This window comes from Doryrhamphus excisus, linkage group LG1, assembly GCF_037039965.1.
Source record: "Doryrhamphus excisus strain RoL-2023G ecotype Guam linkage group LG1, RoL_Dexc_Guam_v1.1, whole genome shotgun sequence".
Lineage (NCBI taxonomy): Eukaryota > Metazoa > Chordata > Actinopteri > Syngnathiformes > Syngnathidae > Doryrhamphus > Doryrhamphus excisus.
In genome coordinates, this window is record NC_136357.1 from 23,336,606 (window position 1) to 23,363,429 (window position 26,824).

The following is a 26,824-nucleotide window of genomic DNA, read 5'->3' on the forward strand; positions in this document are numbered from 1 at the left end:
GTTCTTTTCTAACATGCTCATGTTTCTCAGCAAGCCTTTTGAATTATCGGCTGCATGCAGTCTTATGCTTAAAAATACCAAAGTGTATTTTGTGAAATGATCTAAAACGTTGGCATACTCCGGTCATCCCTCCTTCAGTTTTGTTTGTTTCCTTTGGCTTTTTCAGAAATCAAATACTTTCCTAGTTGGATAGAAAACTTGTTGACCACCATTATTAGAGTGCTGTAGACATGAAGTAACACCCCTATAGGCGCATTCACACTCCTATTGTCCAATATAGTGGGCGGAATAAGATAAAATAATATATATTTTCACTAATAACAGGCATGATTTGTTCATTACTGGGAATCTGTTGTGGAAAAATTGTGACGCCACAAAGTGGTGAGGGATGACTTCCTGTACAATGTCAATAATTGTTTCGGTTAAACAAGTCATGCATTTCCCGAATTGATGATTTTTTTTGTTTCCTTGAGCACTGATCCCTTGTCTAGACGACAGGCTATTTGTAGGACACCTCTTGGATGCTGACACATGCCAGGGTCCTGACCCTACACAATAAAGGCATGCTGGTGGCATGGCAAGATTATATTGTTTATTTCCTGCCTTACCAGATTGCCAACATCTTGGACAGCCATGCCGCAACACTGAACAAGAAATCAGAGAGAGAAGTCTTCTTCATGAACACACAAAGCATTGTCCAGCTGGTGCAGAAGTGAGTGGCGGTCATTGTTGTGTAGGCCATGATAGATTGCTGTATTTACACTTGAGCTCTTCCATTGTTCCACGCAGGTATCGCAGTGGCATCCGTGGTTACATGAAGGCGGTGGTCATCGACTTGCTCCGACAGTACCTGAAAGTAGAGATCCAGTTCCAGAACGGTAAGGGATGTGTGATTCTGTTATTTTCTATATTGGGTAATAGGAGAGGTGAAGGCGGATATAGGCATGTTGTGTTATGTCTAGATGTGATTGTAAACTGCTTTCTATGCCATAACTACCAAAATATCCCATTTATTGATATTGAATCCTACATTCTGGTACGTCACTTATGGTGGCCGGGTCTGCAGCGTAGTGATTCTACGTAACAATTGAGTTTGTATGGATTAGTTCCATGTTGTACAGAGCACAGCGATAGAGCGGAGAGATCAGTTCACCTTATCTTCGCACAGCTTGCCACCATTTGCTAGAAAGAAATAAGATGTTGCATTCTGTGCTTCATGTTTTTAAATTGTGCCCAAGTTGGAGGTACATGACTTCCAGTCAGATGCAAGGCAATGCTCATTGTACAATGAAAGCTGCTGTACTAGTACTCGTACTAGTGGTGGTAGTCGGCCCAACGTTGATGTTTGCTTGTTTGCCAGGTCACTATGACAAGTGCGTGTTCACGCTGCGTGAAGAAAACAAAGGCGACATGGCAAATGTTCTCAACTACATCTTCTCCCACGCCCAAGTCACCAAGAAGAACTTACTGGTTACGATGCTGATTGTAAGTACGCATGTACACTACCGGTCCACAGCTGTAGAGCGGCCCAGTCTTTCCACTTAGTTCTTCAATTCACACGGTGGAAGTCCAACATTAGCTGGAAGCTGTACAAAGCTAGGTGGTTAAAAAAGGAACGGTAGGAAAAGGCCGCTGTCAGGGAGAAGAAAGTGGCTCAACAAGCTCCAGAAATGAAGGTTGATGGAGCCTTGGCAGGTGGAGTACTTGCTACCTCCCCTGTCTGCATAAAAACCCACCGTGGTGCTTTACCTTCCTCAACTGGGGTGTAGTACATAGGTGAATGTGGAGTCGTTAAACTTTGGACCGGTAGTGTATCTTTAGCATTCCCATTCCACCAAGGACACACTGGCTAACGACTGGGGGTTCCGTCATCTGCAGGACCAGTTGTGTGGTCGTGACCCCACACTGACAGAGGAGCTGATGGCCATGTTGACTGAATTCACCCAGCTCAGTAAGACGACCAATGCCAAGGTGGCACTGCGGGCGCGGCAGGTTTGTTGTTCACTCATCCTTTGCTTGATAAAATGAAGCACAGAAATGACCAGAACATAACGAACCATATCTCAACTGTAACGTTCCGCTTCTCAACATACTTACCTAATTCATCAGCGGAACTTAATATTTAATTAAACATTTAGATTGGAGTGTAGTTTGTGGTCCTAATGAAACATCATGACTTCTAACATCATGATTACTACCAGGAGAAGCTGAGTATAGAGGGGGAGGAGCCACCTGCTGTGGCCCAGCAAGGTGCACAGTACTCAGGCACACCCCTGAGCAGTAACCTGTAGGAGTGTGGCTAATAACGTGTGCTCAGTGTGGTTCTGTCCTCCTGGTGCAGCATTTAGTACAACGGCCACGAGGAATGTCTTACTCAGAAGTGAAGCTTGGTTCCCAAGTTAGCTCAGGGGCAGTTAGCATCTCAGGCAGGAGAAAAAAGGAGCGCTTAATTTGCTTACCCACACAGTACAGGTATCTCACCTCATTGGAGCGTTGAAAGGATTGGTTGTCTGAGTTGGAACGGCTGTGATAGTTAGCATGCACGGCTACCTGAGTGAAGACTACAAACATGGTTGCTTTGCGTGGTGACTGGCCAACTGGTCCGCAGGTGTTGATCGCGTCTCACCTGCCCTCCTATGAGCTCCGCCACAACCAGGTGGAGTCCATTTTCCTCTCCGCCATTGACATGTACGGACACCAATTCTGCATTGAGAATCTGCAGGTAAGCCAGCGGTACGACCTGCACGCCGATTTCACTGAAGCAAGCGTTAACCCCCCCCCCTTTATTTTTTTACTTTTTTACTCCTGTAGAAGCTCATCCTTTCTGAAACATCCATATTTGATGTCCTGCCCAACTTCTTCTACCACAGTAATCAGGTTGTGCGAATGGCCGCCCTTGAGGTGAGATGATTATGTCTTTAACTGCCTGGCTCTGATTTCTTTTTAATGCGGGACACTGGCAAATCCGCTCCTGAGTTTTATTTGACCAGTCTCCCAACCACGGCAGGTTTACGTGCGGCGGGCGTACATCGCTTACGAGCTGAACAGCGTGCAGCATCGGCAGTTGAAGGACAACACGTGCATAGTAGAGTTCCAGTTCATGCTCCCCACCTCGCACCCAAACAGGTACCGCCCTTCTTCAGTCTTCCCACAATGTTTTGCTTCACTTCGCCTCCCGCACCCCTCGGCATCTTCCCCGCAGACGCAGGTCAATATTCATATCACTTATTGATGGAGATGGCTGGTGAACACTGTCCTTTCCACACGTCCCTCTACCAGCCACGTTCTTTCTCAGTTGTTCATCCTTCGTGCTGCTGCGGCCTCCCAAGTGTGGGCCGGGGGCTGGTTTACGGCACTCAGAGCTCATTGAACAACATTTACAAATGACTGGACTAACGGCAAAAATTATGACTATTATGAGGAGGTCATCTTAGGAGCAGGAAGTTGAAATATTCAGGGAAAGTGATATTTAAAGAAAATTAGGTTTTGCAAATTCAAAAACAGCAACAATGAGGGGGACAAGAGCCAAGACCTAAGTGGATGCCAATGAAATGCTTTTTCTGGGGATTCTGGCAAATTGGCTTGGTGTAAAACGTGCGGCACGGTTGCCACCCGGCTCTCAGGCCCACAGTGTCTTGTCCCACTGGGGGGCACTGTTGCCATAGTAACCGGAGGCAGAGACAGAGATGCATTGTGTGGATGAGCGTTTGCGTGTTTGCTTGCCGTGGAGTGGCAGCCGCAACATTAGCGAGCGCTGCAGCATCTCCTGACATCCACAACCAAAGCTGTATGCCAAGAATTCCACTACAGGAAATATCTTCACCGTTAGGGCAAAATGTTGGGCCTTGAAATGTTTATTTAACATTGTTAGAGCTCTCTGGACATGAAATAACAGCCCTATAGTCGTCTTTCCACTCCTATTAGCCAACCTAGTGGACAGAGAAAATAGACATAATGTAGATTCACATGTTAGTTAGTTGCTAATGCCTCATTAGCCAATGTTCATTCAGCCATTTTAAGATAAAACATACCGTATGTACTGTTTACTTCAATCTGCATCTTTTTGGACTAATGATTGCCAGTCTTGGCTGTGTTTGCTGCAGCCGATGTTGTCTGTAGAGAGCATAAACGGCATGTTGCATGTTTCTCAAATAATCCTGGTGTGTTTTTAGTCAAGTCAGTCTCTGCCTTTTAGTTCTTTTTTGCTGTTGTTGAGAAGAAGCTCAACAAAAGGCGGGTTAAAATGATGTGACTCGTGAACTTTGCTTAACTATCCGAGATTTGTAATTCTGTTCTACATTGTTGCCTTTTTGAAAGCCAGCGGTACTTTTGTAGAAACATTTTTTTGCCAGTTCAGTGATGCCATCAGGGTACTATCATGGCGCTGTACGAGACAGAAGGCAGTTTCAAAATGCAGGCTTGCAAAGGTCTTCCTTGGAAGCAGTTGTCAGTGAAATGATGACTGCAAAGAAGAAAACTGGAGGTGGGCGTCCAGCTGTCTCTCCTCCACTGCACATGATTGGTCCATTGTTGTCTTAAAGCTTCCTCTTTTGGAAAAGATAACAAACTTGGAGCATGACTGGGATGCTGTGAACATCCAGCAGCAACACAAGGTTTTGGCATGACTAGTATTTGGATGACAAATATACTGAACCAAGTGGACCATCTACCTGGAGAAGCCTTTGTTTACTCCGAGAGGCGTCAACCCCGGGTTGCTTCTGGAAATGAGGCCGAGGTGCGAACTCGCTCCTCACAGGTGGCAACATCAACTAGAAACATCACTTTTTCAAAAATGCAACAATGTAGAACCTAACTGCAACCTCTGTAAGCAAAGTTGATGCGTCATGCTAGGGACCTGCATGGCGATGCACCTCATGCACGGAGCAGTCATCAAGTGAAATGTGTGCTCAACCTTTTGACACCCAGTGCATTCATATTGACCAGACTAGCAAAGCATTGTGGCGGAGAACAAACACACTGCCTGACTTCCTCTCCTGATGCCTGCCACTGACTAACCCGTGTAGTAATCAATGTTGTTTGATTGCAGAGGGAACATCCCCACTCTCAACAGGTATTGTAAACATTCTTTTATTGCCTAGACTACTAGCGGCTGTAGCCTAGCTGCATGCTCCATGCATAAATTCACATTAACAGCCAAGTTTTTGGTCATTAAGCAGCCTTTCTTAGTTTGCAATTAAATGAAACTGGCGGCACAACTTTGCCAAGTGCAACGTTTATTGGTTTTACCGACCACACCATGGCCGTCCCTCCATGTTATGCTCTTTGTCATCAATGTCTCTATGTTTTAACTTGTGTGTGTGTGTGTTCTTCAATAGTATGCATTATTTAGCATCACATAATGATGCAAATGAATATAGAAGCAGTTGAAATCTCCTAAAATAAAAACATGTGACTGTCCCACTAGGAAAATGTCTGCCCCTTCAGTCCTGGACATTATAAAAGTCAATAATTCCTCACAAGCTCCGGACAGGTTTGACCCCCAAACCTCTCAAGTCATTTCAATGTGTACCTTTTGGGATAGCATGGAGCTAACACTTACAGGGTCTTATTTTCTTTGGGGGGGGAAATTGCTCTCAGTCAAGTGACACGGCGACACGGGGCCTGGCCTCGGCTGAATTATGCTACATCAGACAGAGCGCTTATTGTGCACGGAAACACTGGGGGCAGCGTTCTTTCGAGCTTGAGCTAGCCTGGTGATGGCCGATGTGCCGCACTGCGGATTTGGTTTCTGATCTGATACGATAAGCAAAGATAAGCCAACCAAGTGTGTAGCATAATTCAGTCATGCTCGTTAGCATCTGGCTAATTCAGATTTCTGACATGATTTGCTCTTTTTGCCGAAAGTCAAACTTCCAATCTCAGTCTGCTGCTTGTTTTCTTTCTGCACATGTGGGATGTTGACTGATTCCCAGCATTGTTTGATTGGGGTGATACTTGGGGTGATACTTCTGTGATTTCTGGGCTCATATCGTGGTCGCTCTACATATTCATCATCATTACTACGTTTGGCATTTGTTGGGTCATGCCACCCTCCCATTGGTGGTGGGTTTGTCGAGATTGTGATCCACTTCAACTAACACGTCCACGCCGCACTGCGGCTCCATATGCGGTCGAGATGTTTTATCTACAGCATCACCACATTGGCGTCCCTCTCGCCGCAGGATGTCCTTCTCATCCAACCTCAACCACTACGGCATGGTGCACATGGCCAGCGTGAATGATGTTCTGCTAGACACGTCCTTCACGCCACCCTGCCAGAGGATGGGCGCCATGGTCTCCTTCCGCTCCTTCCAGGAGTTCACCAAGTCCGTGTCGCTCTTCTTTCACGTGCTGCAAATGGACTTGAATAGAGACGTGCCAATGAGATTGCTGCGCTGTCCCTGCAGGAACATCACGGACGTGTTGAGTTGCTTCACAGACTCTCCTCCCCCAAGCCCGACGTTCCCGGAGGGCGGTAACCCCGTCCTGTATGGCGAGGAGGAGAACAAGAACACCCGAGAAGAACCCATCCACATCCTGAATGTGGCCATAAAGACCGACAGCGACATGGATGACGACGGCCTGGCCGCCATGTTTCGCGAGTTCACCCAGTCAAAGGTTGGACGACCTTCATTTTCTCCTCATATCATGACTTCCAAATATATTTCAAGTCTTCACGACTAAAATTACATCATTTTCCTTCATAATATGACTTTTATTCTCATAAAATTGTCCCTTTTTTCCCTCAATCTCTTGACTTTATTCTGGAATAATTACAGTTTTCTCCAATTTCTCATAATGTGATTTTATTCCCCTAAGATTTTAATTTTATTTCTGTAATATTATGACATTTTCCACAAGCAAATTCTCTCCAGTTTGAACTTTATTATTTGTTTTTAGCCACATTACACCTTTTTGCATAGCAGCTTTATGCTCCAAAAATGATGATAATGTTCCAAGTTTATTCATTTCATTTTGCTGCTGTGTACTTTTTGGTTGAGTCGTCTTGGCAAATTCTATTTTTGGTAAGTGCTGTAGGCCAGGGGCTGCCATCCCCCCCCCCCCCCCTGCAGGCTTGTACTGTCAGTGTCATCATTGACTTTTTTCCTCCAATCCCAGAAAAACCTGCTGTTCGAACACGGAATCCGGCGCTTGACTTTTCTGGTGGCTCAGAAGGTAATGTCAGCATTTCAACCATAAACGTCTTTCACTGTCGGCTGCCGTGCATGCCGCCACTCCAATGACCTCTCAATCCCAACCTGAAAGTGTCCCACAAATCACTAATACTGCGCTAATGACATGTATGCAAACTTGTTTTTCTGGTAATTTGCTGTGAAATTCAGCTCTGTCTCTCCTCTATCTCCCCTTTGCATGCCTTGCTTTCGCTGCCTTTATGATGACAGGATTTCAGGAAGCAAATCAACTGTGAGGTGGACCAAAGGTTTCACGTGAGTAGAGAGACTTGTGGACATTGGCTGCAGGCTTTATGACTTACAGTGCAAAATATACATACTGTATACTGTATATACCGCTAAGTTGTATGCAGTACTAAATAGATATACTATTGCTCATGTCAACTCATGTCATGCATTCTATTTATATATGTACCATAATGAACACATCTGAGTCTACTATATTGGGTAATAGGAGTGTAAAGGTGACTATATTGGTGTTACTTCATGTCTAGAGGGCTCTAATCATGTTAAAAACTGTATTTAGAAGGTTTTATGCCTTATTTCCCCTTCTAATGTCTACTATATTGGATAATAGGAGTACACAGGGGTGTTATTTTTCATCTGGAGGGCTCTAATGATGTCAAAAGTGTACTTGGAGGGGGGTGAACAGGTTTTCTATGCTCTCTGTATGAAAATATTCCATTTGTAAACAAAGACTCCTACTTTGCTGTCTGGAAGCAAGTAACAGTGATAAAGGAGGGGCTACTGTGCATCAATTTCTCTCCTCCCTCCCCGAATGCATACCAACAGTTGCACGACTCTGATAAGGGTGGCACTTGAACTCAACACTTGTGAGAAGCATTGTGACAATAGGCTGTGTTTTTTTTGCGTCGTCTGAGAACTAATGAGAACGAATGAGAACTAATCCTGCTGTGTGGTGTCGCTGCCGTGATGAGGCTCGACTTTTTACTACTCCTCTGCAAAACCATTTGCTCAATGGGCTACATGGTCGTGGCCGTGGAGATGGCAGTTGGCCTTCCTGACGTTAGCACTTCTCTACGCTGACTAGATCTACAGTGGCGTGTCTCTACGCTGACTAGATCTACAGTGGCGCATCTTTATGCTGACTAGAGCTACAGTACAGTACCTGGCTACATGCGTTTTTCAATAATGAATGAAGAGAATCTAAAGGAGACTATAGGGGTGTTACTTCATGCCTTGAGAGCTCTAATAATGTAGAAGATTGGTTTTCTTTGCTATAACTATGAAAACATTCCATGTATTAATATTGAATCCTTTGTTAAAATGGACATATCGTAAATGGACATATCAGGTCAGGAAGCAATGAACGGCAATAACTACTGCATATAGTTTCCTTTACAATAAACACATTATGCCACTTGGTTTGATGGCATTTTAAAATGGAGATGTTTATATTTTGCTGTTTTTGTTTGTCTCCACAGAGGGAATTCCCCAAGTTTTTCACATTCCGCGCCAGAGACAAGGTAGGTGGCAAGTCATAAAGCCTCCACGTTTGCTGTGTTGCTTAAAGGAAAAGCCATCCACGGTCCTGATGTGACACATGGCCATGCATGTGCCTTCTAAAGATATAAAAACAGCTAAAACGAGGCAGCTAATTCACACACGTTTGTGTTGATCAGTGAGCTGAACGTAGACCAAGCTACAGCGACATTATTGGAGCAGCTAACAGGAAGAACTAGCGACACGGCGCCCCTACCGGCCCCCCAAAACAATGCCACGGGACACCAGTGTGTCCTTTTCCTTTCCAGGCAGTGGGAAAGTGGAAGTATTCCTTCTACACGGCCAGATGGACTGTGTAGTCATACTGCGTGTCTTTTCTAGAAGATCTTTGGTAGAAGCTCCTCAACTAGTACTCTCCATCGCAATCACCTTTTTTTTAGATTGTTTTAGAAAGTACGTTTTTACGCCCTCAGATCTCTTCATTTTCTCTCCATCGCAGACGTTGATGCCCCCCCCAGCCTTGATAGTTTGACTAGAATGGCAGCAGCAAAACTCATTAAAGTAATGAACTCTTTAATTACGTCTCCCATTTAAGAGAAACGACACCCATTAACGTCTCTGAGATTGAGATTGCCGGCGATTTCATTGCCTTGATGCTCTGTGTCGCTGTCAGCCATCTTTCCGCTCCCGTTGGAAGTCCGTCTTCTTCCACTGGCCGAGTTCATATCACGCTGCCTAATGCTGCATTCCCAGCGCACGTGTCACATGACCGTTGGTGCTTTTTTTCCCCTCAGTTTGTGGAAGACCGCATCTACCGCCACCTGGAGCCGGCCCTCGCCTTCCAGCTGGAGCTCAATCGCATGCGAAACTTTGCCCTGACGGCCATCCCGTGCGCCAACCACAAGATGCACCTCTACCTGGGCGCCGCCCGCGTGGAAGTGGGAGCGGAAGTTACAGACTACCGCTTCTTTGTGCGAGCCATCATCCGTCATTCCGATCTTGTTACCAAGGTGGGAATACTTCCTCCACATGTATTGTATTCCACAAAACTACTTATTGGCTTTTTTTACCGATATCTAAATACCCACCAGCACTTCATTTCATGTCCGATACCGACATCAACCTTTGCTGATAAAAGCTCTTCCCTTAAACTAATGTAGGGTCATATTGAGCTGCTCTTACTGTCATAAAAAAACTGTATAAGACATTATATAGACTCACACATTACAGTTTAACATTACTAGAGCTCTCTAGATGTGAAATAACACCCCTATAGTCACATTTACGCTCCTATTACCCAATATAGTGGACGTAATAAGAGATACAGTTTAAGACATCCATCCATCCATTTTCTATACCGCTTATCCCCACTAGGGCGGGGCTATGTTGGAGCCTATCCCAGCTGGTTTTGGGTGAGAGGCGGGGTCCACCCTGGACTGGTGGCCAGCCAATCCCAGGGCACATATAGACAAACAACCATTCCCACCCACATTCATACCTATGAACAATTTGGAGTGGCCAGTGAAGCTAACATGTTTTTGGAATGTGGGAGGAAACCGGAGTACCCGGAGAAAGCCCACGCATGCACGGGAAGAACATGCAAACTCCACACAGAGATGGCTGGGGGTGGGATTCCAACCCAGGTCTTCCCATCTCCTGACTGTGTGGCCTACATGCTAACCACTCGACCACCGTGCGGACATATACATTATAATATATACTCACACGTTATGGTTTCTAACATTAGATCCTTCTAGACATAAAATAGCACCCCTACAGTCACATTTACATACATACTACCCAATATAATTGAGATGATAAAATAAAGTATGACAAAAATAAGACATAATGTGGACTCACATGTTAGCATTGGCAAAGTTTCTTGTTTTTTTTTTTACTTCCTGTTTCTGTCCAGTATTTCCTGCAGTGGCTATTGTCTCATCAATGTAACAATATGGCACCCAGTTGCCAGTGAAGGATACGATGTATTAACATTTTGAATGCGTCTTCTGAATGTCTTATGTTTGAATTTGACTTTATTTGGACAATTTTCAGCTTGAAAATGTTTAACTGGTCCAAAATCCATAACGTGCTGAACTATGACCTCTTCGGGGGTGATAATTGGCCATATTCAACCACAACACAGTGATGATTTATGAATCCATATATTTTGGAAAAGCCGTGATAAGAGTGAAGCCACACAATTCCAAGCTAAAAGTGGCGTGAAATGACCCGATGTAGCTAGCTTGTTGCTGAGCGGTGTACCTAATCACTTAGCACTAAGCACGGTGGTATCATCGGCGCAGCGAAAGCGATACCGATATGAAGCCTTATGTCATTTTCCTGCCAATTTCCCAAATGCCCGATGCTAACTGCTTTTATGTTTTCTGACTCCAGGAGGCCTCGTTTGAGTACCTGCACAACGAGGCGGAGCGTTTGCTCCTGGAGGCCATGGATGAGCTGGAGGTGGCCTTCAACAACACCACAGTAAGAACTGACTGCAACCACATCTTCCTCAACTTTGTACCCACCGTCATCATGGACCCCTCAAAGGTACAGAACGCCACACGGCCAGTTACACAGCAGCCTTAGCGTCAGCATGTTAGAGTCTTCATCCATCTCCATGAGCAGATTGAGGAGTCTGTGCGCTCCATGGTGATGCGTTACGGCAGCCGTCTGTGGAAGCTGCGCGTCCTGCAGGCCGAGCTGAAAATCAACATCCGCTTGACTCCCACGGGAAAGCAAATCCCCATCCGGCTGTTCCTCACCAACGAATCGGGCTACTACCTGGACATCAGCCTCTACAAGGAGGTCACTGACTCCCGAACGGGACAGGTGGGGCCCAAAGACCGCCAGGTGGGACACTCACACGTTTGCCAGATCGTCACAGGCAAAGCGTTTCTGCTTCATCCTGGATGCCTCATCTTCTCACAGCCACTGTGCTCGAGCCTTTCACAGCAGAACATGTTATTGCTTTTCATATGGACCGTAATCCCTCACCACGGCGCACTTCAAATTTAGCAGCTTGGCTCTCATGGTTTATCAAAAATATATTCATTAATAAATCGTCACGGTTTCCTGGTCAACCACGGTCTATTACTAGTACAAAATATGCATATTTGCTAAATTAAGCATTCTCAAAATGACTCAATGAACTTAAATATAAATATAAGGCATTCTAATAACATGTCAATCTATATTGTGTCTTATTTCTCTCTTATTTGGTCTACTATATTGGGTAAAAGCAGTGTAAAAGTGGCTATAGGGGTGTTATTTCACATCTAGAGGGCTCAAATAATGTAAAAAACTTCATTGGCAAGGTCATAGACACGTTTTCGACGCTCCAATTACGCTAATATTCCATTTTTAATAAGGAATGTTATTTCTAGGACTTGGTAGGTCAAGGTCAGGTCTAGAGGGATGTCTTCATTTGGAGATGAGGTCCAGTATGTTGCTCAGCACTTTGCCTGTGTGACACTTCTTTCTAGTAATATGTGCTTCTCCTGTCAGCTGATAAGGTAAGTTAATACCCCCCCCCCCCCCCCCCCCCCCGTTTCAGCACCTCAGCCGTCCAACAAACAGCAAACATACCCAGACCAGGGGTGTCCTACATGCTGCCTGGGGGCCGCACCAGCTCGGCTGTTTTTCATCGACCCTCGACATCCTCTAAAAATACAGTTTAACAAGAATAAAGAGAAAATATTAAGACAGTAATGTTATGATGAGAAAATTGGATAAAATAGAACATTTCAAAGAAAAACTCAATCATTCATTAATTTTCTACCGCTTATTCTCACGAGGGTCGCGGGGGTGCTGGAGCCTATCCCAGCTGTCTTTGGGTGAGAGGTGGGGTAAAAAGTCATAATATCAAACAAAAAAAACATAAGTTGCATTATTTTGGAAAATTAACAGTTAGATGAAAATATGAGAATGAAGTCAGAATATGAGGGGAAAAAGTTTTTTATAATATTCTAAAAAAAATTATTATAGAATAATACCCCCCTCCCCCCAGCATTTGGTACAATAATCATGTTCATAATAATGTTCATTTACAGGTGAGCTCAGAGGAAGTTACGACCTGCAGGAGACAAAAGGAGCGTTTGGTTTGCTCACCTGCGCAGTACAGGAATCTCACTTTATCAGACTAAGATGCTGTAATTCCCTCACATCAGCCCAGTCATGATCACAAAGCCCTAATAACAATAACTCTAATAATGATGATGATATTGATGGTGACTTGTCCAGATGGGGACAGGAGATGGTGTACTTGTAAAGACACCCCCTCCCTCTGTGTGCAGATCATGTTCCAAGCATACGGAGACAAGCAGGGTCCGTTGCACGGCATGCTCATCAACACGCCCTACGTCACCAAGGACCTGCTGCAGTCAAAACGTTTTCAGGCCCAATCTCTGGGCACCACCTACGTGTACGACTTCCCCGAGATGTTCAGACAGGTGGAGGAGAAAAAGATGTCTTCACTAAAGCCCTGATTTAGTGGGCAGGACTAAGCGTTATGTCTCTTATCCAGGCTTTGAAAAAGCTGTGGCACTCGAGCCAAAGCTACGCTTTCGTGCCCAAATGCCCTCTTCCCTCCGAGCTGCTGACCTTCACCGAGTTGGTTCTGGATGCTCAAGATCAGCTGGTGCAGATGAACCGACTGCCAGGCGGCAACGAGGTGTGTGGGGAAATAAAAGCATTGCAACAGTCGGGGAATCGGTCACTCCCTGGCTTATCTGCATTGTTGCAATCTAGATCGGCATGGTGGCATGGCGGATGACCCTACGCACGCCAGAGTACCCGGTGGGACGTGAGATCGTGGTTATCAGCAACGACATCACGCACAAGATCGGCTCGTTCGGGCCCCAGGAGGACGTGTTGTTCCTGCGAGCCTCAGAGATGGCGAGGGAGAGCGGCATCCCACGGCTCTACATCGCAGCCAACAGCGGCGCACGCATCGGCCTGGCGGAGGAAATCAGACACATGTTCCACGTGGCCTGGCAAGACCCGGATGACCCCTACAAGGTCAGCAAACCTCGTCTCCTGTGATGTTAGAACGTTGGTCTGCACCAGTAAAAGATAACAGCACACCCGAAGCGCACCTTCCAGTACTTAGGCTGGCGTGAAACATAAGGCGATGCCGATAAAAGCGGCAACATTGCTCTGGTGGCAGATTCATCGTACAAGAACAGGCCTCGCAGCGTTCCACCCCTTGTGGAGGCCATCTTCATCATGGATGATCTAGCCATCCAAGTCCCGTGTCGGTAGTATTCACATGCTACCATCACTCAGCTGTCTCGTCCATTTCCCCCTGCAGGGGTTCAAGTATCTCTACCTCACACCTCAGGACTATAAGAAGGTCTCAGCCCTGAACTCTGTGCACTGTGAACACGTGGAGGACAAGGGAGAATCCAGGTACATCTCCAGATGCAGGAAACGATTATGGAAGCTATTGTCGGATCATTCAAGTATGCATATTGCTGAAGATGGAGCCCAGGGTGAGGCCGTGTGCTCTTTCGCAGGTACAAGATCACCGACATCATCGGGAAGGACGAGGGGCTGGGTGTAGAGAATCTGAAGGGGTCTGGCATGATTGCTGGAGAATCCTCCCTGGCTTACGAGGAGATCATCACCATGAACCTGGTAAGAGCACGTCTGTGTCAGAGAAATCCAAATAGCTTTTAGCGGCAGCGTCAAGAAGCCTTAACCTTGATTGTTTGCCTGAAAAGGTGACGTGCCGAGCCATCGGGATCGGAGCCTATCTGGTGAGACTTGGGCAGAGAACCATCCAAGTGGACAACTCGCACATCATTCTCACTGGAGCTGGAGCACTCAACAAGGTATGCTCACAGCTTGGACAAAAGAAACGTTGAAATATGATGCATTTGTCTGACAGTAATGCATCCTTTATCCTTTATCACACCTCATTTTTGGAGCAGCAGCATAGAGAGCCTATTTACAACCTGCTAAATACCCTTTTTAACATAGAGCCCTCTAGACATAAAATAACACCCCTAGAGTCACATTTACACTTCTATTACCCAATATAGTAGACATATTAAGAAAAAACAAGACATATAAGACAGAAACACATTGTTTATGACCTTCTAAATACATTTTCAAACATGATTAGAGCACTCTAGACAAGAAATAACAGCCCTATAGTCACCTTTACACTACTATTACCAAATATAGTAGACATATTAAGAAAAAACAAGACATAAGACACACACACATTGTTTATGACCTTCTAAATACATTTTTAAACATGATTAGAGCCTTCCAGGCACGAAATAACAGCCCTATAGTCACCTTTACACTATTATTACCAATATAGTAGACATATTAAGTTTATGACCTTCTAAATACATTTTTAAACATGATTAGAGCACTCTAGACATGCAATAACAGCCCTATAGTCACCTTTACACTACTATTACCCAATATAGTAGCCACAATAAGAGAAAATAAGACATATCAGACAGGCACACATTGTTTATGACCTTCTATATACATTTTTAAACATGATTAGAGCCCTCTAGACATGCAATAACAGCCCTATAGTCACCTTTACACTACTATTACCCAATATAGTAGCCACAATAAGAGAAAATAAGACATATCAGACAGGCACACATTGTTTATGACCTTCTATATACATTTTTAAACATGATTAGAGCCCTCTAGACATGCAATAACAGTCCTATAGTCACCTTTACACTACTATTACCCAATATAGTAGACATAATAAGAGAAACTAAGACATATCAGACAGGCACACATTGTTTATGACCTTCTATATACATTTTTAAACATGATTACAACCCTCTAGACATGCAATAACAGCCCTATAGTCACCTTGAAATACCTGTTAGCCAATATAGTAAATAAGCCATAGAATACATTAATATGATTTTCTGATGCTAGTGGGGATGAATGGGGAGGTGGACAGGAAGGGATGTCGGGGGCTCAGAGTTGAGTTTTAGCTTGGCGTGTCTTACAGCCGCAACAGTAACCCGTGTTAGGGGTTGTTATGACATCATTCAAGGCCGCAGTGAAAGTCAACACTTTACAATACTACATATTTTACTTCATGTATACACTTGACAAAGCTAATAACGCCAGCAAGTGAACCAATCACCTAAGCTTCTGTGGGAGGACTCGCAGGGGGTGCAAAAATTTCAGTCACTACTCTGCAACCTGCGTCTGCTTGGTTCCGTTCCATCCCAGACCCCACCACCCCCCATCACAGACCCCTGCCGCCAGTGTCAAATCATTGAAAGCAGAGCATGAGGTTCTATTTGCTGGAGGCTGCAATGCAGGACATCCATACTATTTGCTTTCCATTACAATGCTTGTTCTGCTGAGGCAGGTGTTGTGCTTGCTGTTGATTGGTCCATGCGTGCGTGTGTCTGTGTGTGTGTATGTGCGTGTGTGTGCTATCATGCTTCACTACTTCTCCATATCTTTCCCCATTCACATTTCCTTGTCCGTATAACAAGATGTCTCCATTGCAAATGAACTGACAGGCGGCACCATGAGAGAGGATGCAAATGGCGCCTTGTTGGTGGATCTCCAGCGCCTGCACTAGCCTGTGTTGGTCATAGATTGCTCTGCTGGTTGGCTGTAAAGGACACATATTCTATTATAATTATGCTTTTACTGTAAAAGTTGGGTTTTTTTCCGCAGAGAGCCCCTCCTCTCCGTCGGTCATGTGACTTCCTGGCTATTAAGTGAAGCTTAATTGAGAGCAGGAGGCTTTCCACCCCAAGATCATCATTTAATTAGCCTCCAGAAAGCTGCCATATTTTCATGGGCTCTGGATAGTAACTACTAGCGTAAATGCCCCAATGAGCGCTTCCATCTACTCGGACTCTCTTTTCTCTCTCCTGCCCCCCCCCTTTTCCCCTCCCCTCCGTGCTGGAATCTTAATGAAGCAGCGATGGCCGGAGGCTGCGAGGCTTTGTGTGTGTCAAGGTGACTGCAATGTTTCTCAGGGCTGCAGGCTTTCCTGACAGCTTTAGGAGAGCGGCCTAGATTTGTAGCCAGATACGTAACCATTAATGGTAATAAAGAAAGTAAATGATGGCTGGAAAGGTGAACGCTGACGCGAGGGAGTGGTGAGCCATGTCGGGACCCCCCAACCTGTTCCAGCCTGCTTAGGAAAATAAGCTTTCCTTTATGGCCCCGCAGGTAGTTGGGTGTCCTAATTCATCTCTAAATATCTATATTCTGTATTTATCCACAGTTTTGGTACTAAAGATGGAAAATGCAGTTTTTCACGTTGCTTGAGTTCCGTCTTTGGATTAACAGCCAAAGAAGACGGGGCTTTGATGTCAGCTGACTGATGTCGTGTGACCCGGCATGGCTGCATATCATAGCATTTATAGTGCTATCGATGTTTGGATACAGATGTAATACATGCATAAAAGGAGAAGTACATAACATAAATACTGTGATCCTGCTTGGACGCTCCAGGGAGGAATGTACTGCGGTTTTAATAAGAGTCATGTCCTGTCTGTAGTATAACTGCTATCCTCTTGCCTTACTAAATCTTTGTCATGCAAATCAGATGGGAAGTCCAGTCCTGTCATGGCCAATGATTGGCGTCTCCACAAAGTAGATCGCTAAAGCACGGACAGTCGAGGTCCAGAAAGGACTCTTGGTGTGACTGAGGTCACGTTGACGTGTGAGCTGCTTCATCAAGGAACAAAGAGGAAAGGAGAAACGTCATGTTGTGTCTTCACCAGGTGCTGGGCAGAGAAGTGTACACATCAAATAACCAACTTGGTGGGATTCAGATCATGCACAACAACGGCGTCACCCACAGTAGCGTCTGCGATGACTTTGAGGGGGTCTTCACCCTCCTGCAGTGGCTGTCTTACATGCCCAAGGTGAGATCTCAGAAATTTTTATATTATAATTATTATTATGAGGAAAAACATTTGTCCTAAGATAGGAGAAAAGTACAAATATTATGGGGGGGGAGACCAAATTGGACCAGATGATGACAAACAAAGACACAATAAAGTTGGTGTTTACACCATTCTATTGGAGAATAAAGTGAAATATTCCCAAAAGAAAATGGATGAAGATGACTTCAGGAAAAACGGAGTATACACAGTAGAGCTTCCTAACTTAATTTAGCATAACTGAGATGAGTAGCGTCCCTCACCGGGGGGGCCAAGGTTTGGACACCCCCGTGGGAAATAGTGAAACACTGCAACGGTTGTTTTTCCTTTTTGTGTTTGTGTCCAGTGCAAACTGAGCCCGGTGCCCATCGTGAGTGCCAAGGATCCCATCGATCGGCCGGTTGAGTTTGTGCCCACGAAGGCGCCCTATGACCCCCGTTGGATGTTAGCGGGGCGGCCCAGCCAGAGTGAGTGCTTGTCCTTGACATGGCTTTACGAATGACCCTGTCCATGGAGAACCTTTAGCGTACCAGCGTCTTCACACACACTGGAAGCTCCACATCCAAAATGTGTCTCTTCCAGTTGTCCAATTGATACTAGGATACGCATGCCAGTGATTACGTTTGTGTGCCGCTAGCTAACATAAATCATGATCACCGCCGGTGAAGCTGCAGTTGATCTCAGAGCGCTCGTGTGTCTTCCGTGGAGAAAGCGTAAAGTCCGGCTGATCAAGAGCAGATGGAGATAGCACCAAATGGATGTGGACGTGTCTCCGCAGTGGGGGCCAGGCCGCCACAGGCCCGCTATCAGTGTAATTATAGCTCGGGACAGCAGAGATCTCGGGGATTGTGCCGGTAGCCGTACACGTCTGCGGCAGTGATGAGCGGCCGAGCGTAATTGAACAGTAACCTCGTGGTAGTGCGGCGTGTTTCTCGGGGTGAGCAGCCAGAAAAACAGCTTGGCAAGCCTTTTTATAGCGTCATCCATCATGCTTGCTGCCAGGATGGCTCGTGGAGTCAGACCCACACGGTGCTGAGAAGAAGGCTGCACATACAATTACTCCTGAATGTAATGATTTATCTACACCAAGGTCCAAAAGGCTCCTGGCAGAGTGGCTTCTTTGACCACGGCTCCTTCATGGAGATGATGCAGCCGTGGGCTCAGAGTGTGCTGGTGGGCAGAGCACGGTAAGCACCCCGATGGAAAGCAAACAGGTTTCCTTGCTGTCAGGCGTTGCTGAACGCTGCCTTTCCACAGGCTGGGGGGGATACCTACCGGAGTGGTTGCTGTGGAAACGAGGTCAGTGGAGCTGTCCATCCCAGCTGATCCGGCCAATTTGGACTCGGAGGCCAAGGTTAGGCGGGTCGCTCAAAGCATACGCCAAGTACGAGCCAAGTGTCCTCATGTCCTCATGTTCTCATGTGTGTGTTTAGATCATCCAGCAGGCAGGCCAGGTGTGGTTTCCCGATTCTGCTTTTAAGACTGCACAGGCCATTAAGGATCTGAACCGGGAGGGCCTGCCTCTCTTCGTCTTTGCCAACTGGAGGGGCTTTTCTGGAGGAATGAAAGGTGCGTGGCCATCATTTACCCAGACTGTACCGTGCTAAGAACCCCGACAACGTAAAGGTCTCCATGACGACCAGCGTGCTATTTGGACTTGGTCAAGTCATCCAAGAGTAGTGACACCCCTCCGTCCCATATTGTCCAAGGACCCCCAGCATGTGGTCTATCACTGAAAAACATTGACAAATTATGAATAATGTCAAATGATCCAAAAGAAAATCTGTTGACTACACTTAGAAATAAGCATGATAAAACTGGCTCATCAATACGAAGAATGACCGAAGGATTGCCCTTCCTTTCCTTTCACATGCTACACTTAGAAATAAGCATGCTAAAACTGGCTCATCAATACTAAGAATGACTGAAGGATTGCCCTTCCTTTCCTTTCACATTCCATCTGGAACATGCGCCGTGTAGACATGTACGACCAGGTGCTGAAGTTCGGGGCCTACATCGTGGACGGGCTGCGGGAGTACAAGCAACCCGTCCTGGTTTACATCCCCCCGCAGGCGGAGCTGAGGGGGGGCTCCTGGGTGGTCATAGATCCCACCATCAACCCTCGTCACATGGAGATGTACGCCGACAAGGACAGCCGGTGAGTGGCACGGAAAGACTCGGGAAGATCCGCCTGTGTTGGTTTGAGCGAGAGCGTTCTTGTGTTCAGAGGTGGCGTGTTGGAGCCCGAGGGCACGGTGGAGATCAAGTTCAGAAGGAAGGACCTGGTGAAGACCATGAGACGAGTAGATCCGGTCTACACCAGCCTGGCTGAAAGACTGGGTTAGTCGCCATCTTTATTTCTCTCTCTCTCTCTCTCTCTCGCTCTCTCTCTCTCTCTCGCTCCCCCATGCGGCGTTAGGGAGGGGAAGGTGAGGGGGGGGCCGTGTGCCTTCACCCTTTTTATCTGGTGTTGATAGCATCATCTTCACCGTGCTCCCCTGGGAGACGTGTCAATCACAGCCGCCTCAGATCAATCGCCGGCTCTCCGTCTATCCGCCGCCGCCCATCGATTCACCTCCAACGCCGTGTGCGTTTGGCGCTTTGGGCCAAGCGCTGAAGCGTTATTGAGGAGGGTTGAGAGGCAGCAGATTGGAATTGACAGAAATCAGTCTTTCAGTGACGGCAGCTTGGGGGCTTCTGGGCTAACGCTAAGTAAAGCCGAGTTAACTCGGCTTAGCTAAGCTGCGTCTTGAAACTTGCTGGACATTTCCTGATCCTCCACACCATGTTGACTTTTTCATTCCTTGACCCCCTTCTTACTCTGCCTCATTTCTTTGTCCGCTAACTCCTCCCACATTTCTCACGATTCAGACCGATCCGACATCCAAACATTCACTCATTTAAGGACACGTTGGCTGTCATTTCATATGCGGCCATTCAAAAGAAATGGGCCTTTTATTGGGCGCCCCCCCGTTGGTGAAAAATTAGTTTCAGCCAAAGATCAGTTGCTGACTGGAAGAGGGAGAAAAGCTGTTTAGCTTCCGTACTTGGAACCCAACTGTGTGTGTGCACGTGTGTGTGCACGTGTTAGTTTCCCATCAGCGTGTGACCTGCACGGCACCGTCCTCCAAGCTTGTCCACTTCCTGGTTGCTGTGGAGTTAAGGCATGCCCAGTGTTGCTGCTTCCTGCTCCAGTCAGAATGTGTTTATACTACATCCCGTATTCCGTAGTGCGACACGTACTCTTGCTCTAGACAAATGGAACCGCCATACTCCTTCTCTTCTCCAAAAGGAACTCCAGAGTTGAGCCCCGCTGATCGTAAAGAGCTGGAGACCAAGCTGAAGGAGCGGGAGGAGTTCCTGCTGCCGATCTACCACCAGGTGGCCGTGCAGTTTGCAGACCTCCACGACACCCCCGGCCGCATGCAGGAGAAGGGCGTCATCACGGTGAGCCTTTCTTCTCTATTTGCCGCTTTGAAAAGGGCGGCTTGAGCGGGCCCGGTGCCAGCTTGTACACACGCTATGATTGAAGATCAGAGATTGCTTTTGGTAGCACTGCTTCAAGTGTGGTCAAGTCATGGCCGTCGGTCTTCATTCCTGTGGCTTTCCTGGCTCAGGACATTCTGGAGTGGCAGACGTCCCGCACCTTCTTCTACTGGCGTCTGCGGCGCCTCCTGCTGGAAGACACGGTGAAGCGGAAGATCCAGGAAGCGAACAGCGAGCTGACGGACGGGCAGATCCAGGCGATGCTGCGGCGTTGGTTCGTTGAGGCTGAAGGCGCCGTCAAGGTAACACTTTTTAGGCCGCACGGTGAATATGCTGCAAGCCTCAGTTATGTCCTTGCTAGCATCTTGCTAATGTGTGGAAATGGTAACAGGAAGTCCTCCGTGGGCCGTGTGTTGGCAGCAGCTTGACCGTGTAGCACCGTGACGCCACAAAAATGTTCACGAACGTTGACGGTTACTTTTAGCTTGGCTGATTCAGTTATTGCTTCCAGATCGGACCGGGATTTATGTACTTATCAATGAAATATCGTTTGAATGCAGTTTTTAGCACCATTAGATCCTCCAGACATGGTGTAGCACCCCTATAGTCGCCTTTACATTTGTATTATCCGATATACTGCACATGTAGTAGTAATAGTAGTAGTAATCAAAGACATGATAACAGACTCACAGTTGTATGCGGATCGAAAGAACCACTGTGGCGACTCTGGAACCAGGAAAAAGCCGAAAGAAACAAGGTGGAAATAGACATTCTCCACACACGGAACACACTTCCGTGACCGTCCTTCAAATTAAGAGCGCCGTCTACCCCATGTCTGCATAAACAAAACAAGAGTGTCCTAAAAATATCGTCCATATGCAGTTGGAATTTCATGGGTACTACATCTTCCTTCATGACAAGAACAGGCGTTACAGTTGGTTGGAGATTTAGTAGCAATGTGTGCAGAGGCTGTCATCCATTTGAACAGTTAGCCAGATTGTTACCAAGAAATACATGTGCTTTACCATTTGAGGCAAGTCTATTTCATCATATGGCTTAGGGTTTGTAGCTTTTTATACAAGACTCTGATGAATGTACCTTTTATATTGTTTTATATTGCGATACTTCCCAAAAATAGTGATCCATATCATATTAAGGTCCATATCGCCCAAGCCTGGATCTTTCAGATGGATGTTGCCCTGAGAGCAGCGGCGAGGCACCACGTGTGCTGCAAAGGGGCGTTCTGGTCCAGGAGAAGCCCAATCAGAAGCCGAGGTCTTAAGCCTCGATTAATCACAGTCCTGCCACGTGCTGATAGGAGAGCAACGCGACGTCTCTTAATTAAACACAAACAGATTAAAAAATGATGAATAATGGCGTGAAATGCAGCGGTGGACCTCAAGCAGGGCTCGTCACATAAAGGCAAAGGGGCCCCATTAAAGCCCCGCACCCCCAAATCTTAGCTAAGCCCCCCCAGGCTGGCTTGCTTCGGGATGGGCCCTCATGAATGCTGATGTTGTGATGTCGTCACACAGGCGTATTTGTGGGACAACAACGAGGAGGTGGTGGGCTGGCTGGAGAGGCAGCTGGCTGAAGACGACGGCGCCAGGTCGGTCATAGACGAGAACATCAAGTACATTCGCCGGGATCACATCCTCAAGCAGATCCGCAGGTGAGTTCAGTCCCCATCCCCCCGCCGCCGCCTCTATCGCCCACACGCACTTCACGCCTCCTTTCACCCCCCCCCCCAGCCTGGTGCAAGCCAACCCGGAAGTGGCCATGGACTCCATCGTCCACATGACCCAGCACATCTCGCCCACGCAGAGAGCCGAGGTGGTGCGCATTCTGTCGACCATGGAGACCTCCGCCTCCTCGTAGCGCTCACGTCCCGTCAGAGTAGGTGAGGGTGGGAGGAGCCAACGTGACGGCGCCTGCCGCGGCGCTCATGAGTCGTTGGTCGTGATCCTCGGATGCCTGACTACTTTTTGTGCAAGGTGTTTTTGATACGTGAGCGTAGTCGTCACCATAACACCGTCAGGGTGGTCGTCTCCCGACCTGACTGGCCCCCCTGGGCCCCCGCCCCCATGGGTCATCAGCGAGTAAATTGTAAATAACCCTGTCTAATATGAAAGTTTCTTTATTGACAAAGCTTTTTTCACACAGAACGGAATTTGAATTTGATGCTGAATATGTCATGCAAGTCAAGAATGAAGTAAAATTGGCCGTATTCACCATATTACATCATTCCATCGTTTGAAAGTCCCCTTTATGAAAAGGCATCAACAAACGTCATCTTTCACAATCAGCATCTATTGATGATCTACGGGCGCTGGGCCCAGCCAGCCAATCAGGCACCAAGTACGTCGTAATGTGACGAAAGAGTCACATGACTAGAGGGCACACAGCGGCGTTTATTGAAACGTCTAAATCATGTGACGCGGCACATCCAGAACCCCATATTTTACTAAAACTGAAAAGCAATAAATTCTGCTGGAGTGTAAAAAAAGTCTTGGCTTTTAAAGAAACAAAACCTTCATTGTGGAAGCGCTCGGTCTGCTTGGAGGACAGGAAGCAGAGTGGAATACTCGGCCATGTGACATCATAGCCGGGAAACCAACATGAAAACATTTCAAAAACAGCCTCCAATGAGTACGGGTGGCACCTCCCCCTTTATGATCTACCTGCCCTGATGTTCGTCATGTCAGGATAATTGATTAGGACCCATCAACACATCCTCCTTCCTGTCCAGGCACGCACTAACTACACGTACATGGACACTAAAGACGCCGTATTGATGTACCCATCTACGTGTATGTACAATGTATACACAGGTACGACGTGGATCATATATAAGTATCATGGCGGTCTGTAGGAGCAGGCAGGTATCTCCTGTTGGCTTGAAGAACAGCATGTGGTGCATCTCTACAGACCAGGAAGCTAGGAAGTCTTTGAAAGGTCATTTCAACTTCCAGCATGAGGGCACGCGGTGACAAAAACATTCGTAAAAAAATGAGTTTAAATAAATAAACTAGAGGAAGACTTGATGTAAAACATTAGACACGAGTCCAGCGGGGAACTCTAAAGGAGCCTTTTTAGACACACCCCTCCCCCACCGCCCCATCTATGTCTATCAGTCTACCCCCCCCCCCTCCCCATCTATCTCACCGTACTTTATCTCTCCACTGGTCTCCACTATTTTGTTGATTCCCCCATGAAAAATGTAAAATGTAACAAAAAAATATAACAAATGTTTTTTACAGTAGGAAAATATTTTTGAATAGATGATATGGCCTCGGTGCAATGACTCACATAATTAAGCATGTTGTATTTCTACTGTGTACTTTAGGTACGTCGTCAGTGTTACTGATGGATTAATACTGTTACTGACAGCCAGGTACTTCGGAACACTGGGGGGCCTTTCCCATAACCCACAGTCCTTATGTGAGACACGAACACACGTCTCTCTCTCTTCAGTGGCCTTCTAAAGATATACAAAGAGGTAAAAAGAGGCAGCTTACGTGGCTAGGTGTAGCCTTCCTTTCTACGTTGCTATGGGACATCAATGCACCCAGGAAAGAAGTTGTACTAAAATACTACACGTATGACATGTTAGCATCCATGTAGCTCTTACTACATGCTCTTTTGGAGGTCTTTGAATAGCCACCTTTCTAGGCCCAATAGGTGTGTCCCATGACGTGCAGAGAACACACACACAAAAAGAAGGACGTGTCTTCATGTCTCACCTAAGGATGGAGGATGATGAGAAAGATTCCCATGGAAAGCCATGGAACGTGTTTTTTTACGCCTGGTAATGAAGTGTTGTGCCTTCTTCAATGTGACGTTCCTGTCGTGACCAGCAGGCCAGTTGCTTGGTTGTAACTTCTACCTTTGCCATCTCAATAAAGTTTGAACCCATTGAATCTTGAGGCTTAATTGTGGTGATGTCCTTGTTAACTTGAGGGAGTCGTGGACGCCAGGGAGACGTTTTCCTGATGACTCCACCATGATAGTCTGCATTCCTCAGCCCAAAGACGATTAAAGAACGCCCCCACACACAAAAAAAAAAAAAAAACGAAAAACTTCAACAGTCTTAAGCAGGATGAGACGGATCAAACAAATACTGAGGGAGTTATCTGGTCCTTTTTCTTTCTTTCATTTTGCTTTTAGATCATCCCCTCGGCTCTGTCAACGTTGTTATCACACCAGCAACAAATATGGAAGACAAATTGACTTGCACGTGCCCAATACCCACAACAATTACACGAGGAGCAAAAAGAAGAAAAAGTCATTTGCTGCTATAATTGGAATGGCATGTTGCCCCCCCCCCAACACCCCGACCCCCTGTCTCCCTCAGGCTCTTGCTCATTTGTGGTGGCTTGCAAGGCGGGCTAATTCTTTTTGATCATAGACAAAATGCAGATTCACTTTCTTGGAATGGAGGAAATCGGATTGTTTAGCCAACTTGCACAAAAGCCTTCAACCATCCATCCGTCTTCCATGCTGCTTATCCTCACTAGGGTGGGGGTATGCTGGAGCCTATCCCAGCTATCTTGGGGCGAGAGCCAATCCCAGGGCACATATAGACATACATTCATACCTATGGACAATTTGGAGTCGCCAATGATGCTAACATGTTTTTGGAATGGGGGAGGAAAGCGGAGTACCCGGCGAAAACCCACGCATGCACGGGGAGAACATGTAAACGCTACATAGACCGTTCAAATCCTAGAAATATAAACAGCAGATGAAATACGGTTAGCATGTTTCTTCTGAAGTAGAAACGTGGGTTTTTAGACGCATGAAGTATAAAGGTACTCACACACCAAAGCTGCTTAGCAGGGAGGATGAAGTAGTACACGCCCTAGGATGACATGCCATCCTTTTCCAAGCGAGAACCATGGACTTAGACTTGGAGGTGCGGACTCATCCTGGCCACTTCACACTCCACACACGGATCCAGCGAGAAGGTCACAGCCTCATGAAGCCAGCAGGACCACACCATCTGGAGACAGCAGAGCCGCCATCCTGCAGGTGGGTCTTCCATGAAATAGTAAAACATGGCGACATACTGGAAGCCTCTTTCATTCACCTGATGGTGAGGATGGTGGACAGCACTGGAGAGACAAAGCCTGTGACCCACATAGAGGATTCTAATGAGCTGCTGCATGCAACAGTTGACATGAAACACACATGGGGTCTTTACACGACCCCCAGGCTGCCTGATTACTGCCTCAAAACAAAAGCTCTCTTCCCATGACAAAGACCTGACGTCCTCACAGGGACGTGTGGGGGGCCCAGCTGGTCTCCATCTATGGACAAAAGTCAGGTTGCAGTTTCTTCATTATCTGTTCCACCTGAGTATTCATGTTCAGACACCCATAATCACACCCACCCACCCACACATCCATCCATCCATCCATCCACCCAATACACCCACCTATCCATCATCCAGTCCACCCACCTATCCATCCATCCATCCAATCCACCCACCTATCCATTCATCCATCCATCCATCCAATCCACCCACCTATCCAACCATCCATCCACCCACCAACCCTCCCAAGCCCCCCACCCATTCATCCAAACCCACAGAGATGGATGTTGGGCGGTGAGTCTCCTGGAGGGGGGGTGGGGGTGGTCTGTCAGCCAGCAATCCCCAAGCCATGTTTCACTGGAGCCAAAGATTTCAACACCCGGCGATCATCAGCCACTTAATGCCGCCATTGTCATTCTGCCAGGGTTTGGTAAACACTGACACGCCTCCGACACCCC

The 26,824-nt window shown here is 46.7% G+C and overlaps 1 protein-coding gene across 6 annotated transcripts in view; it reads left to right on the forward strand.

Moving 5' to 3' along the window:
- Positions 1–23,996, forward strand: part of acaca (acetyl-CoA carboxylase alpha) — a 35,506-nt gene extending 11,510 nt beyond the window's left edge. The window contains exons 21-54 of one of the 6 annotated variants that reach the window (XM_058078547.2): positions 612–712; positions 790–878; positions 1,361–1,485; positions 1,879–1,992; positions 2,609–2,722; positions 2,812–2,901; positions 3,008–3,126; positions 5,048–5,071; positions 5,426–5,491; positions 6,183–6,326; positions 6,408–6,618; positions 7,120–7,176; positions 7,404–7,448; positions 8,639–8,680; positions 9,452–9,667; positions 11,055–11,210; positions 11,289–11,513; positions 12,956–13,111; positions 13,186–13,332; positions 13,410–13,679; positions 13,972–14,069; positions 14,177–14,297; positions 14,384–14,494; positions 17,405–17,548; positions 17,913–18,033; positions 18,657–18,753; positions 18,824–18,920; positions 19,000–19,135; positions 19,547–19,724; positions 19,794–19,906; positions 20,859–21,013; positions 21,184–21,354; positions 22,588–22,724; positions 22,804–23,996. In XM_058078547.2, coding sequence (XP_057934530.2) covers positions 612–712; positions 790–878; positions 1,361–1,485; positions 1,879–1,992; positions 2,609–2,722; positions 2,812–2,901; positions 3,008–3,126; positions 5,048–5,071; positions 5,426–5,491; positions 6,183–6,326; positions 6,408–6,618; positions 7,120–7,176; positions 7,404–7,448; positions 8,639–8,680; positions 9,452–9,667; positions 11,055–11,210; positions 11,289–11,513; positions 12,956–13,111; positions 13,186–13,332; positions 13,410–13,679; positions 13,972–14,069; positions 14,177–14,297; positions 14,384–14,494; positions 17,405–17,548; positions 17,913–18,033; positions 18,657–18,753; positions 18,824–18,920; positions 19,000–19,135; positions 19,547–19,724; positions 19,794–19,906; positions 20,859–21,013; positions 21,184–21,354; positions 22,588–22,724; positions 22,804–22,930 — 4,317 coding nt within the window. In that variant the 3' untranslated portion in view covers positions 22,931–23,996. The remainder of the gene's footprint in view (positions 1–611; positions 713–789; positions 879–1,360; positions 1,486–1,878; positions 1,993–2,608; positions 2,723–2,811; positions 2,902–3,007; positions 3,127–5,047; positions 5,072–5,425; positions 5,492–6,182; positions 6,327–6,407; positions 6,619–7,119; positions 7,177–7,403; positions 7,449–8,638; positions 8,681–9,451; positions 9,668–11,054; positions 11,211–11,288; positions 11,514–12,955; positions 13,112–13,185; positions 13,333–13,409; positions 13,680–13,971; positions 14,070–14,176; positions 14,298–14,383; positions 14,495–17,404; positions 17,549–17,912; positions 18,034–18,656; positions 18,754–18,823; positions 18,921–18,999; positions 19,136–19,546; positions 19,725–19,793; positions 19,907–20,858; positions 21,014–21,183; positions 21,355–22,587; positions 22,725–22,803) is intronic. The other 5 variants (XM_058078548.2, XM_058078549.2, XM_058078550.2 and 2 more) reach the window with 5 other exon arrangements.
- Positions 23,997–26,824: the final 2,828 nt, after the last annotated feature.